Below are 14,829 nucleotides of genomic sequence, written 5' to 3'. Positions count from 1 at the left end.
GGCGACTCGATACGCGATACGCCACGACCGTAAATACACATACGTATGTACGTATTTACGTACACATGCGGTTGTCTCTTTTGCAGTGGCGTAACTATTGTGTCGACTAAACACCGCATTGCGGTGGATCCTTCCGGAGCTCGTTTAAGTTGCGCTACATTCTTTTCACAAATGTAAGTTCTCGATGACTTGGGTTAACCTCTGACTATATCGATCAATCTATTTTTATCATTAATACCGATTGCTTGTGAATTTTTAGTCAATTGAATGCTTGTTTCACATTTATCCTTTAAAAAAGACATTTCATACATTGTCTGTGATATTACGTCTATTTGAATACAATGAACGATAAACAAAGAAACAATTATAACAAATATCAATGTAATGGAAAATATGCAAAATATTATGATGATATAATTTTTAAATATTATCATTTTTGTTACGCCATTGCTTTCTTTAATGTCCCACACTGATATACCGCGTCATAATATAGAGACGTGCGCTTGCATGAACATGTATGCATACTTTCAAGTCAAGGTGGACGACTATGGATACACGCATTTTGCTCGCATCGTTCTGGGTATTGGATCCTCATCGGCAGGGTCGTTTGTAAACACACATAAGCAATTAAATAAATTCCTTTATACTAATGGACTACTATAATCATTTTTAATACAGTGTTGAAGAACAAAATATAATTCTTAATAAAAAGTAATGCATAATATTGCACAACTCGAAAAAGTAAACACGGACATGGTTAAATTTGCATGAAATCAAAAGGTAAACATTATTCATGTACTTTAGTGGTTTTATTATAATATGTAGATTAATGAAGTACATGTTTTACGAAATAAACGAAGTACTGGATATTTATACACAAGGTCCAGAGTTCGTACTTGCCCAAGTCTGAAATTTTTTGTCCGTGATTCATATCGCGTGTATGGTGATTCAGTAATTATTCAAAGCATTAGCCTCACAATATTCGTATATTCTAAGGGATATTAATAAACAAAATTTAAATAATTAAGTATACAAATTATATTTGTAACAAAAATATAAAATATTTGTTTTTATTGTTGAACAGTTCAGTTTAATTTTATACATAGTAATTGAGAAGTATTTATATGGACATGATATAAAATTTCTAAATTACATTTTATGTATATATATAAACTATACTTATCCAAATATAACATTATATTTATGAATTTGCAAAATTGCTATCTTTACCCCTGACAATGTTTTGGTTATATTTATATAGAGTGAAGAAATATTACAACTTACCGATTAAAACAGCTTATTCAGCAGTGGTTTTAATACTGATATTATTGTCATATATTAATATATGACAGAAAAAATGACTTAGTAGTACCTTACAAAAAAATAGCTTTACCTCTTCTATAATACTTTTCAAGTTTATATGTCAGTGAAACATGAAACTATATTTGTGTGAACATATTAAATCCCTTATATCAATATCAGTCTAATAAGTACTTATGATTTATACTAAATCATGTGGCATCCAGATCTGATTAACAACATCCTAGGATGTTGAGTCATATATAAAACTTACAAGTAATATAATTTATCGGCAAGCGATTGATGTGGTTCTAGCTGTATATTTTGACCAATGAGAGAAACAAGCTTATGTGCATATTGACAAGGAGCTGGAACTTTTATAGTACCAGGCCAATTATAATACAAATGACAAAGCTTATACGTTAGTCGTTGTATATGTTCAGGCTTCATATTTCTACTGTCATATACAACGATATAGCGAGTTGGTGATACTGTTCCTTGACGTATGTTTTGAGAAACTAAGAAGAAATCGTAGACATCTGGTTTTGTTATGTAATAATCCACAATTGTTCCTGGTGGAGGGTTCCTCAATCCCGAGCTCTATAAATAAATATAAATATATCTATAAAGAAATATATATATGATTAAGAACTATAAGTTGTTAATATGTAATTTCCTTCTTTCTTAGGCACTTACAGATTTCTCAAATATCCGGGTATTAATGCGTTTTTGAACTATTATTACAGTTAATGTTGGTTCGTAATTTATTTCTATAGCTTTAAATGATGCTAATAGCTGTTTTACCTCATATTTGACAACAATTTCTAATTGTCCATCGCTAACTCCATCTCGATATATGATAATACGATCTGGGTAACACGTATTACGCTGCAAAACAAAATAATAATAATATGTACAAATGTATTACAGATAACTAGTATACAGAATATTAATGTATGTATATATACAGTGAACGTTAAAGATTACTTACTCTATAGTAGGCTTTTACAGCCGAAATTAAACATATTTGCAACATATCTACTATTTCTTGACGTTTACCTTGTATACAGATTTTACTGTGCCAAATTGTCAATAGCTGATCTAGGCTTGCTACAAAGCCTGCAACACTCCCTTTTAATTGGCCATTACCTGCATGATATACGTCTATACCGCATATCATGCATTTGTCCTAACATATTGAAATTTTGTATTTATGTTTATTTCTTTAAATTGAAATTATAAATATGTATGTGAATCTCATACCATAGGTATAGTTAAAGCCCAAAGTGCTCCACCCAGCTTACACATAACTTGTAAAGCAATTTTTTCTGTTATGCTCTTTAATTTGTCACCACGAGAAATAGTTCTAGACATAATTACTTGAGAAGCTATAGGCATTTCTACACAGCATACTCTAGATATTGAAGAATATATTTTTAATATGGAAACTATAAAACATGCGTATAAACTGTTTTACCTTTTTACCGCAGAATATCTATCAGTTCTGTTTGTAGGAAACACAATAACCATTAGATTAGCCATTTCTTGGAAACTCTTTCTTAGTGCTTGTACATATGTTTCAATTCTATCGTCTTTTAAGCAAACCATCTGTGGGTCTCTAACAGTCATACCCATAACTTTTGTAACATTTTTGAACATACCAGCAAACTCTCGTGTACATCTTGTATCTTTTTGGCAATACAAGATGAACCAATGATTCAGATTAGGCTAAAAATATCATTATATTCTAAGTGTCACTATCAAATTATTAAATATGTAATATATAAAAGTACCTACAATTCTAAAAGGAGCATTTCTAGATGCAGTTGAACCCCAATCTACAGGACGATCAGATGAAGGTGTAAAGTTTGTACCTTGACCAAAGGAAACGCGCTCAGAATTAAGAACTCTGCCTGTAAATTCTATTACATCAGGTTCCAGATATAAACCCCACTCAGCTAATATTCCCCGTGGTACATCATTATTTTGTATTTCTTGCACAAAATGTCTAATTATATCACGTCGGGCATTGGGAGTCATTTGAGTCACTGCCATGAGATCCTTCATAATTCTAAAATCTGAACGAACACTATTGCTCAAACTTGCTAAGTAACATAGCTCAGGAACCAACAATATCATTTTTTCTTGTGTCTACATATAAAATTTGTACAGTGGAATTTGAGACGGACTAAATGACATTTATATTTCATTGCTTGAAGAACTTCATTACTTACCTGACCAGTAGATGATCTAAATTTATCACAATGAACTAAAAGTGGTTGATTTTTGTCTTTTATCTCTATATTCCAATGAAACTTATAATAATTTACTAAAGAAACTTTTTCAGTTCCTTTAATAAATTCATATGTTGGATCTTTATCCCACGCAACGTCATCAACACGATAAGTTTTATTATTATATCTTGTAAAAACGGATAACCCAATTACTTCTCTTACAACAGCATCTTTGAAATTCGGTTTACCTCCGAAGTTGATCCTGCATCGTTGTATTTTACGATGAAATAAAATTAACTATAATATTACATTTTTTATGAAATTATTTGCAATTCTTACATTATATCACGTATCGTTTCTGTACGCATAACACGATGCCGTGCATCTATGCATAATTTTAAACCCCCTTCATATGCAGTAATTGCTGTTGCAAATCCTGGCCACACTTCCAATTTATGTTGTGGTATAGGATGTATTCCCTTTGGATTAAAATTATGTTGGCCAATGCGAACTAAACTAAGCGATCGTAAAACACGGCCAAGTAAAACATTGAAAAATGGAATGTTCTCAGATATGGTTTGTTGTTTCTTATATATTACTTTTAATTCCACTTTTGACTGATCCATAGGATGTATAGATTCAAGGATGGTTATCTAAAAATTGCAAACCATATAAATCTATGTATGTGTACTTTTAAAGTCTCATTGCTGATGTATTGCTTACATCCTGCTGTAACTTATGCGGTAAATAGAGTGTTACTCCATCAAATACTTTTGTTCGTCCAAGTGCTTGTAAATGTTGATTAAGAAGTTTTCTACGAAGTGGTCTTGACTCAATATCAGGATTAAACTTGACTTCATAATTGAACAACCCTTTTCCAGAATTTAATTTGAGGCTTATATAATTACCACTTAACTGTACTCTAAAAATTTATTGCTATTTTCTAATTTGTTTCACTTAATTTTGTTGTTATTATTTATTTTATTATTACAGGTTATTACAGGTATCTTTGCAATCATTAAATACAAAATGATCAAAATCGACAGTATAAACTGATTACTCATTTTCAAAATGGAATTAATGTACATGTACTTGGTGGCATTTACAGTCGTGTTCTGAAAACAGAGCCTTATATGCAAACTCTTCAGTCTGTATTTTTAGCATATTTTTTAATGAGGAATTATCTTTTGATCATATCATAATTGCAGAGACATCTTGTACATATATCAATACTTACGAAGTTCCACTTGTTCCTTGTCGACATTTTGGTTTAAATGCTGAATATGGTTTAGATATACTTGTTGTTTCTTGTATTGTTATATCGGATAATTTACCTAATACTCCTTCATCATCAAAAGATTGTACAGCAATGTCTGATTGTTTTTCAGCTAAGCTATAAAAATATATTTTTATTTCGTTTTAATAATATATATACTTGTAACATGTATTTTATGTTTCTTAAAGCATATTTCGGTAATTATATAGAAGAGAATATACGTCACTGATTCCAATCACTTTTAAATATGTACATTGTTGGGAAGACAACTCTCAGCAACTTTTTCTTAAACATATAATTGCCGCTTGGCTTTAATTTGAATTATTCATAAAACCACCTTTGGTACTTTTTATTTTTGGTCTGGGTTAGATTAATCTCTTTATCCTTAAGGTAGTTTACGGTTATCTTAATGTACAGACTTCATGATATTATATACATAGCTAAACTAATTATGTGTTAAGTTCATTTCTTACATTCTTGCATTTACAAATTAAAATGTGATACGTATGAAGTTTATATTATGGATGCATCTTAGCAAAAACACATCTATAATATCATCAGCATGTCCATACATAATGGTAAATCAACTCTAATCTAAGATAAAAAGTAGCAAAAGTATTTTTATGAATATCTCAAAAAACTAAACCCAAGTGGCAGTTATATGTATAAGAAAAAGTTATTCAGCATGTTGATCTCAACAACATATTTGAAAATTATTAAAATTGGCGAGGTATACCCTTTTCTTAGATGATTCTTAAACTGAGGAAAGAGACTTGTAAATTTAAATGATTTTATTAAATAATATATTAAATGATTGATTCTTAACGTAACAAATACATTTTTGTAATTATTACCCCGAAGGTAGTATGATATTATACTATTTTTGGAAAGATGAAAATACATTTAAAGATATAATTGAAAATAATATACCTACAATTTGGCATACATACCCAGCAGCTTTAGGTTTGTTGATTGACAACTCTCTACCTGGTCTAGCTACTTCTAATGGTTTAGAACTTGATGCGCTAGCACGTAGCATTGTTTTTAATGTGCTTATTAAATTACCTCTTCCATGTCCTGTTTTAGAACTGGATGGTATTTTAGTTGGATTAGGAACATTATATTGTGTTTGACTTTGACTTTCTGATAATGATCTTATAGCTGTATCTCTAGATTTTTCCTTTTCTTTCATGAGCCTTAAAAGAATAGCTCCTCTTCCTTTACCAGTTTGCTTTCTCTGATCTTCCATTTTTCATATATATACTGTAATATAATTTAATCTTGTTTTACATGAAGGTATCATAAATAAAAATATCAAAACAATTACGATAACTACATATAATAATCTCGCATGAGAACTTCCACTATTGTGTTTTTTAATAGGAAACAATTCAATAATTCAATAATGAAACATAAAAATGGGAAAACTGAAAATGTTAAAAAAAATTTCAGCGCAAGTTCCTTATGAGAATTTTTTTTGAGTATAAAGCTTTATGACAGAGTAAAATATTGAACTTATACTCTCATATATCGATTCATAATTTAATCAAGATATGAATAAAAGAAATATATATTTTATGAAATTTTTGTGGAAATTTAAATATATTATATAAGAATACTCAAAAAATAGACACATACAATTACTCGTAAATTAAATAAATACGGAACGAACTCTGAAAGCAAGACACGTGTAGAGAACAAAAATTGTTTAAAAAATAAGTTTAACATTCCGAATATTGTTTATGTAACGATAACAAAAATAAATTTTTAATCCATATCGATTTTTATTTTTTATTATTTATTTTATTATTAAACAACATTTAAGCTACTTCAAATAATTATTTATAAAGAATACAGGTTAGCTTTTAATAGGAAGCAATAAAATTATGCTGAATGCATTATACATACATGTTTCATATACATATCATATTAATTTGAAGTTATGTTTATGACAAAGTTACAGGAAAAGTTTTGAAATATATCTATTCTTTTTCAACGTGTTATTAAGATGCATGAAAGAATGATAAAGGAAAAGGAAACAAGATATAAAATGGATAGATAGATAGATAAAAATTTTACCTTTACTAAACAATATGAGTATATAAGAAGAATCCACGTATGAAAATGCTTTGAAAACTAGTGTAAAACAGTACGTACTTGTCGCATGTTTTTCAATATGTGCCGCTACTTTTTATATACATATAATGACAGAAAGAAAATCTCTGGCAGTTAGAATGTGGTCACATGGTCACGGTCACGGTTGTTTTCATATAAACAGGTCTCACACTCACATACAGAAGCAAGTACAGGAGAAACACTTGACATTCAATGTTTTTTTTGTGTCCCACGTTTTGGGGGTCACCTGACTCCCCATATCGCTTCCGTCTCACATGCGACATTATCGATTCAGCATAGTAGTGGGTTCAATTAAAACAGAATTTTCCTATGAAACTATAAGTATGATCAGAGAGGAAATTCTCAAAGAGGATGATATAGAATATGCCAACTTGTGAAGGAAGTGTATAGAATCCTATACTTCGGCATCTGATTAGAATGGTAATTTCGTGCAGAACCTATTACATTCTTAACATTTTCCGATTTTAACACGTCCCGATTGCATAAACAACTTTATTATTATTAACAACTCATTTTAGAAACTATTAAGTGAAACTATTTTTTATTTTGGAACTATTAAAGGAACTAAAAGTCTAAAATTCTTAAACAACAATCTTTTCAATGCAAAAAAGTGCGAATTTTGCAATCTATAACTTCGACTTGTCTCTGCTTGCTTAATGTTAATGGAAATAGTAACGCACGAGAAATTTCGTAATAAAAAATAAAGGCCCGACTACCAATTATACAACCGTCTGGCCTACGTGGAGGTGCAACTTACTTTTTAGTGGCTGGTGATATCATGGTTGATGGCAAGCTCGCGATCGCGACACCTCCGGTGTGAAATACGGAGGGGCGATAGAGGCAAAAATTCTTAAAGATTCTATCGGTAAAACAGCGTCGGTAAACTGATGTTACAAATATCACGTCCCATCGGCGATAAAATCACTAAGGAGTTGTTTGTAATAATTCCTATGTTCGCAGCAGAATATCGTAGATGGCGTAAGACATTCTGATTTTTTGACAGATATTTTATAACATGAGACACAAAGTTCCATTTAATGTCACGTATATCCCGTCCTTAGTCGACCGTTATACTTACGTATTTATATTTATTATGCAAATGTGCATGCGTTATTAAACAAGAACACAGGAGGTCTATATGCAACGTTCTCTTTCTATTTCTATAGCGCTTTTTTAGCTCGCTCACGTACTCTATCTTGATACCTCTATGGCCGAGGTCGAGATCGATAATTTGATAGGTCAAGTTTTGTAGGTCATTTTATTAGCCAGTGTAGATTTGCTGACCTCACAGTAAGGCCTGAGGACAAAATTTATCTGCTGGCGTCATTCGTATATCCGAACTGATAAGCTATTTTAGAGGCTAATTTAATGGCAATTCCCAAGTCTTTTACATCATAGTCGAGACTTATTTATATGATCATGATCTAGATCGTTTATACGACCGTGGTTGCGACCATTCATTCTTAAAATTAACACTATGCGGCGTTTATTTCAAATGATTTGAAATTGAGAATACTCAACAATAGATGAAGATAAAACATTATTCAATACATCTAACGTAGCCTAATTTGAAGCACTAATAGTAGCAAATAGAGAATATAAATTTCAAAAGAAAAATTTAAGGAAAAATTGTAATTTATTTGTTGCAGTAGATATTGTTACACGAAAATTTGAGACATGAAATATATTACTTTAAAATACACCGTAAGACATTTTAGAAATTTTTTGTAATTGCTTCCTTTGATCATACTGTTACTTAAAAAAAGTTAAAAACTAATTTCTATTTGCTCTATGATTAATCCTAATTCTTTCGGCTTCACTCATCTTCTCCTTTAATTTCGGCAGCTAACAAACGTTTAAACCGATGTTTTGCACGTTTCTCAGTATTATGGTCTTCGTTTCTGTAATTCCTTCGTGCTTTTGGCATGAACAAAGATTGTTTGTAACAATAATACTCTCTATGGCAACCAATCTGGCTTCGCAAATCTTGCCCAAAGACCCGAAAAACCCGTAGACGTCTTCGATTATTGAAGGCACCGTAATCCGCGCGAATCATTTAGTCGCGACGAGATCACAAGTTAGCACAGGAAATGGTCGCTTTTTAATATTTAATATTCTTAATGAAGGCCCAATTAAATATACAATAATAATTCTTGTTTGTTGATACTATTAGTCAACGCCTTACTTTATTCAAATGTTCAATGTATTACAAGTCCAAAATTTTAGAGAAGAGAGTGTTACAATGTATACAATTCTTACCTTGTTTATATATACTACCGATCGCACTTTATTTGGATTGAAATATCGCACTAAGTAATATATTGATTAAACTGTTTAAGTATAACTGTTTGAAGACTGACTGATTTCAACTCGCGTACTGTACGCTTTTAACTCCTGATTAACCACTAACGAACAATGAACGACTGGCTGTTCAGATTTACTTCTTGATGTTCACTTTTTTAGGAACTTATGCTACAATTACTTTATTTACAATAAATGGATTGTACAGACGTTGATTAAACAGGAAACGATGGTTGTTTAACGTAAACTAAATACAACAACGTGCCATAATTAAGACAACTAGATAGTTAATTTGCAACTCTCGTCACCACGGATCCAACGCTCTCTCTCACATTCTCTCGACAACGCATTTTGCACTCTCTGATTTCTCAACTAACACTCTGCGGCTTCTCCACTGACACTGCCTGTTAATTCATCTTTCTCCCTTAATATCCCTTTGTCCTTTGTCTTAGCCCCACCACGCACGTGTTCCACAACCGCTCGTAGCCAGGGTTATGTAGGCCTTTTCCACGAAACCGACGACACATTGACGGACGGGTTTATGTTTCACCCGATATCTCTTAGGCCTTTTGCCCACGATACTACACTCTTAAATAGTTTTCTGAGAAACTCAACTCAACTCTTAAACTCTTAAATTTAATTAAACTCGTCGCTCAACTTGATATTAACTCTCGACTAATTTTTCACTCAACTAAACTCTGCTCTAAGTGGCTACGCTTATTTATACTAAAACTATCATGGTATAATTATCACGTGACGGTTTATTCCATGGTAACGCGGAGTTTGGCACGTAATTATTTCTGCGGATGCTGCAGTCTTCGTTTCTGCTGACGTCCTTCCGAAGGTATTAGGTTTCTTCTTTAGAAGCCCTTGCTGCTGCATTCCTCTTGCACTGCTAGTTTCTGCTGATGATAAGTCGTACTCCCCTTGACACGTAGTTACCTTTGCTGATGCCGATACTTGATTCTTTGGCGCGCTACAGTTGCCTGCTTATCGTACTGGGTATTGTGATGGGTAGAGCGCGCGCAAGGCGATGCATCTCAGCGGACGTCTCATTGTTCCTTGTTTCGATTTCGGTATTCTTAGGGCAGGTTTTAATTTCGTTCGATAATATTGTTGCGCGTTTGTTTGTGGATTTGTTGCGATATTAAAATATTCGTACGTTATTTTTTATTTCCCTTAAGCTTTCTGTTACTAATTCCACTTGCCGAGAGTTATGGCTCGCGCTATTCGCGAGTTATGACGTATTCCTTTTCCTGTTTCACGCTACAGCCCGTATGGAGCGCGAAACGTGACACATACGTTATCTTGATTTTACTTTCGCGTTTCCATCTCCCCTTTGTACATGTATAAAGTTAATAATAGATGATTGTCGATGGGCAGGCGTATGGGATACGAGTATTAGTAGAAATAAGGAATTTTGTGCAATTAAATTTCAAAAACATTACAAATATAAAAATATAATTGAATAAAATACAAAATTTGTTTGAAAGGAGTCTAAGACAAACATACGATAACCATAACAATAACCAGTTACGCACCATTAGCATTAATAAAACTTTATTTATAATCGATATACATTGAATTGCTAAGTATATATATATATTTTTATATTATATATATATATATTTATTTATAGTCAATTATTTACAGGAGTCACGTTTTCGCATGATTAATTAAAATAGAATTATTACAATAAACTATAGAGTAAATCAAACAACAATGAATCGGACGCTAGAAGAATCCGACATACTTCATTCTGTAAAACTGTGTGCACGACTTTGCAATTTCGATGGCAAGATGTCTCTTACAATTTAAGTTCACTGTACATCGTGCACGTTCAGGTGGACGCTTCGTACACACGTATCGTATTCGACTCTTACCTTTGTTAGGTATGGCACTTAACGCATTCGTGCGCGTCTCACGATGCCACGTTCGAGTTCTAATCTTATCGAACGCGAGCTCGTGTGTGTAAAGATTTTCCTAAATTAGACGCATGTTTAATTCATGCCAATAATATTTTGGCCGACGTCTTGAAAATTCATATTTCTCGTTAGATAGTACGGTAAAAAGATAATCTTCTCTATGTTCGAATCTATGGATCATTCGATAGACTCGAAAAGTTTGGAAAAGCTAATTTTCAACGGCCTAATTATCGTATCACAGGCCAGTTTCGTTTTCTTTGTATTATAGTATTCGGCGATCGATGTTATTTTAAACAATTATCTAAACATCACATAGTACCAGCTCGTTGAATAAATGCGGATGCTGATGGTCACGTTCTCCACCGACCTTCCAATTATCTTGCGATTCTTGCGACACGAGCCGAAGCTTTTTCCAACATTTCTCACTTTTTCTCTTTCGAAAATAACGATTTCTTTGAACAAATAAATTAAATATCGATTAAAAATCATTATCCCAGCCGGATAAGTCGTCAGGAGGAGGAGGATCTGAATCCGGAGGATACTCGTCAAAGTTCGTTGTATCGGTGGCACTTTGAACTCGTGGCATGATTGGAGGTTCAAGAGTTCTCGATCTGAGGCCTTCCCAGTTAAACCCGTCGAACCATCTAAACAAGAAAATAGGATCGTTGTTAAACAATTTCTCTCCCTTTTCTTTTTCACGCAATTAATTTCTTTTTACGCAACTAATACAAATTTTGATACACCTACTTATGTTTTTGTATTTCGCTAATGCCACCTTTTTGGTATCCAAGACGCTCTGCAGGATTATCCCTTAAAATAAATAATTAATTTCACGGTCTATCCGATAATAGTTTAATTAATATTATGATAATAGCTTAATCATTACCTGCACAGCTTTTTAATCAACGCAGTTGCATTTCGTGTGATCGATCTAGGAAATTCTATAGCGTCGATTCCTTTTAAAATAATGTTATAAGTTTTCATTGGATCGCCACCAGTGAATGGCGGTGTACCCGTGAGAAGTTCGAACATCAGTACACCAAGGGACCAGTAATCGGCACTGATATCGTGTCCCTTGTTTAAAATAACTTCCGGTGCAACATACTCGGGTGTACCACAGAAAGTCCACGTTTTTCTCCCGTGATCCAAACGCTTGGCAAAACCAAAGTCAACCAGTTTTACGTATCTAAAAAATATGACTAGCGTTTAAGAATGTCGTCGATGTTACGTTGCTGTATCACATCTATGTACAGTGATACGTGTCGGAGGAAATTTTCTTTACCTCATCCTGTACGTTAGATCTACGTTAAAAATCATCTTACCCTTGACTATCAAGCAAAAGATTCTCCGGTTTGAGATCTCTGTATATAATGTTCCTAGAGTGAAGATAATCGAAAGCTTCGACGACACAAGCGGTGTAAAATCGTGTCGTGCCGTCGTCAAAATGACCTTTGTCCCTTAGAACAGTCCAGAGTTCGCCACCAAGGCAAGCTTCCATCAGCATATAAAGATATTTCCTGTCTTTGAACGTTTTGAACAGCTTCACGACAAAGTCGCAATCAGCTTCACCCATAATTCTTTTCTCCGACATAATGTGTTGCTGTTGTCGTGTTTCAACGATCTGGGCTTTCTTCATCTGTTTTAGAGCGAAGGATCTACTGCTGTCCCCGACTATTTGAACCAATTCGACTCTTCCGAAACCGCCTACACCTAGAGTAGCCAGTGGTCGAAGATCTTGTAGCCTTAAATCTCTGAATTCCTCGTTCAACCTGTATCAAAGCGTTATTCGGATGATGGATTCGTTCGTTCTATATTTGCACGATCGCTAATTACACTAACTTTTCGCTGGTACACTCTTGTCAGAAATTGAAATAATTGCCAACGAGTAATAAAAGAACAAGCGAAAATGTCTTTCTAGCCTGAAACATTACCTAATAGCGATCTAACGTAATCAGAGTATTTTTAAGAGTAACTATATCGAGATGCTATGCTCTTAAATTACATTAATACCGCATTAATAGGGTTTATTAACAACTAGTTAGTTTCTAATCTTTTTCATTTTTTCCGTGTTATGCGAGCCTCTATTCTAAGCGACGCGGCATTAATGCAAATTGCTGGCACGTCTCGAAGAAAAAAGCGAAACGTTAGCTTAATTGTTGAATCATTAGCACACACATGGTTGTACCGTAACGCGAAACTTACTCCGAGATAGCACGCTCTATTCTCCCATCCTAGGTAGTAGGCGTGAAACATAACATACAGATACACATAGACCAGGGATTTAACAGACGATTCACGATCATGATTATGGTCGTGTATAATTAACGTTCATGAGAGTTAACGCGGTTATTAGTAATAAAGCCACGTTTTACCGGCGTACGATCGGATTGCGAACTGTAAGTTCATAAAGGCTCACCTTCTACGTTCCACGAGCTCGTCTTTATACCGCGTACGAATTTCATCCAGAGACGAGATTAGCTGATTGAACGTTTCACGGTCTATCACCAAGCAACTCACTCCTTCCGGATCGTCGGCGATTATGTTGGCCGTTCTCAGGTCGTCTCTGTGGAAACGTTTCGTGCACTTTAATATTTAGGACGATACCGTGGGATTATGACGAGACGAAAGTGCGACATATAGTATATCGACTACGTACATACTGTGGTAACGTCCTATATTTGGCAAGCAAAGAATACAAATTAGAAGTTAAATTTTTCTCTTTCGTCGTTGTTTACCGTTTTAATATCCAAAATTGTTCCCTTATACCGATCGAATTCCCCTATTTTATAATAATCTAATGAAATTTAAAACAATTACCCTTGAAGCGCCTTCTCGCCGAAGAAATCGCCTTTGCTTAACGTCCTGATGTACTTTTCTTCCGGAGTATCGGGCTGCTTTATCGTCACGCGAACTTGCCCTTTGCTTATTATGAAAAACGTGTCTCCTCTTGCTCCTTGCCTGATTATGTAATCCCCATTGTTGTAAAAGGTCTGTAGAAGTACGTACACGATATGGAATAAACGAGAAACGGGAAGAGTATCATCGAGAAGATACCAAAGCTTACCTCTTCCAATACGTCTGAAATTTTGATTAAAGTCTCCTCGGGCAAATTCTTGAAGATAGGAACGCTGAAACAAACAAAATCACGTCGTTCGTTAAGCGTGTCTTCGCTCTTCCGCTCTGATACAGTTATCGCGTGGAAATGATTTTTACCTCTTTAAGAAATCCGTGTATTCGGCCTGCCGCGAGAGGCCGGTTCTCATCATAATCGTTTGGAAGCATTGCCGATCGATGGCCCATAGCTGGCAATCTGTAGCCGCTGTTATCGTCGCTGTCCTCTTACAATTGTAAAGAATTGCCAGCTCACCGAGCACCTTGCCCGGTGCCAGAGTGCTCAAGTATTTGCCATCGCGAGACACTTCCACTTTACCCTCTGCAAACAAGGTCGAACAATTAGTATTTGCTGGATCTGTCAAACATCGTCCGGACATTATTTTCGTGCCACACAACGTACAGTATCATCGAGCAGGATGTGATTTTTCCTGAGAACACAATTTTTTTTTTTTTATCAAATTAAACGAAAGTAAACATCAAACGAAGATTTCTCGTTGCTTTTTCCTAACACGGCCGAGAGATAAATTTCGACTAACCAGCGCAG

General features: G+C 34.0%; 2 protein-coding genes and 1 long non-coding RNA gene across 9 annotated transcripts in view; 1 reads left to right on the top strand and 2 right to left on the bottom strand.

Moving 5' to 3' along the window:
* The first annotated feature begins 105 nt into the window (after positions 1–105).
* On the top strand, positions 106–880 carry LOC126872512 (uncharacterized). The gene is made up of 2 exons (XR_007691998.1): positions 106–173; positions 494–880. It is a non-coding gene; the product is annotated as an uncharacterized LOC126872512 (long non-coding RNA).
* Positions 881–1,054: 174 nt separating this feature from the next.
* On the bottom strand, positions 1,055–10,646 carry LOC126872509 (piwi-like protein Ago3). Of its 5 annotated transcripts, none has more exons than XM_050632569.1 (13): positions 7,703–7,861; positions 6,967–7,260; positions 5,760–6,072; positions 4,771–4,926; positions 4,257–4,455; positions 3,873–4,186; positions 3,534–3,795; positions 3,097–3,450; positions 2,777–3,027; positions 2,563–2,713; positions 2,291–2,488; positions 1,996–2,187; positions 1,055–1,899 (listed from the first exon to the last, which is right to left on the bottom strand). In XM_050632569.1, exons 3-13 carry the CDS (start codon positions 6,056–6,058, stop codon positions 1,570–1,572), a joined length of 2,706 nt encoding a protein of 901 aa, XP_050488526.1. In that variant the 5' UTR covers positions 6,059–6,072; positions 6,967–7,260; positions 7,703–7,861; the 3' UTR covers positions 1,055–1,569. The 5 variants fall into 5 exon arrangements, with proteins under 5 accessions (XP_050488526.1, XP_050488527.1, XP_050488529.1 ...); XM_050632570.1 differs by having other exon boundaries at positions 6,967–7,252; positions 7,703–7,845; XM_050632572.1 differs by lacking the exons at positions 6,967–7,260; positions 7,703–7,861 and adding an exon at positions 9,205–10,646.
* Positions 10,647–10,789: 143 nt separating this feature from the next.
* LOC126872510 (cGMP-dependent protein kinase, isozyme 2 forms cD4/T1/T3A/T3B) overlaps positions 10,790–14,829 on the bottom strand; it is a 54,925-nt gene continuing 50,885 nt past the window's right edge. For all 3 annotated transcript variants that reach the window (XM_050632574.1, XM_050632575.1, XM_050632576.1), the window contains 8 exons: positions 14,385–14,604; positions 14,236–14,299; positions 13,989–14,161; positions 13,588–13,734; positions 12,494–12,940; positions 12,058–12,357; positions 11,919–11,981; positions 10,790–11,815 (listed from right to left, as the gene is read on the bottom strand). In XM_050632574.1, coding sequence (XP_050488531.1) covers positions 11,650–11,815; positions 11,919–11,981; positions 12,058–12,357; positions 12,494–12,940; positions 13,588–13,734; positions 13,989–14,161; positions 14,236–14,299; positions 14,385–14,604 — 1,580 coding nt within the window. In that variant the 3' untranslated portion in view covers positions 10,790–11,649. The remainder of the gene's footprint in view (positions 11,816–11,918; positions 11,982–12,057; positions 12,358–12,493; positions 12,941–13,587; positions 13,735–13,988; positions 14,162–14,235; positions 14,300–14,384; positions 14,605–14,829) is intronic.

The sequence above is a fragment of the Bombus huntii genome, chromosome 13 (genome assembly GCF_024542735.1).
Source record: "Bombus huntii isolate Logan2020A chromosome 13, iyBomHunt1.1, whole genome shotgun sequence".
Classification (NCBI taxonomy): domain Eukaryota; kingdom Metazoa; phylum Arthropoda; class Insecta; order Hymenoptera; family Apidae; genus Bombus; species Bombus huntii.
The sequence above is the reverse complement of the archived record's forward strand: the minus strand, read 5'-3'. Positions and strand labels throughout refer to the sequence as shown.

Bases quoted from the DNA above. Each gene is read 5' to 3' on its own strand.
- LOC126872509 (XM_050632572.1), bottom strand. From the start codon at position 6,058: ATGGAAGATCAGAGAAAGCAAACTGGTAAAGGAAGAGGAGCTATTCTT. The intron at 3,451-3,533 runs GTAAGTAATGAA...TTTTATATGTAG, and splicing joins TTAGATCATCTACTGGTCAG to ACACAAGAAAAAATGATATT. The intron at 2,714-2,776 runs GTAAAACAGTTT...TTCAATATCTAG, and splicing joins AGATATTCTGCGGTAAAAAG to AGTATGCTGTGTAGAAATGC.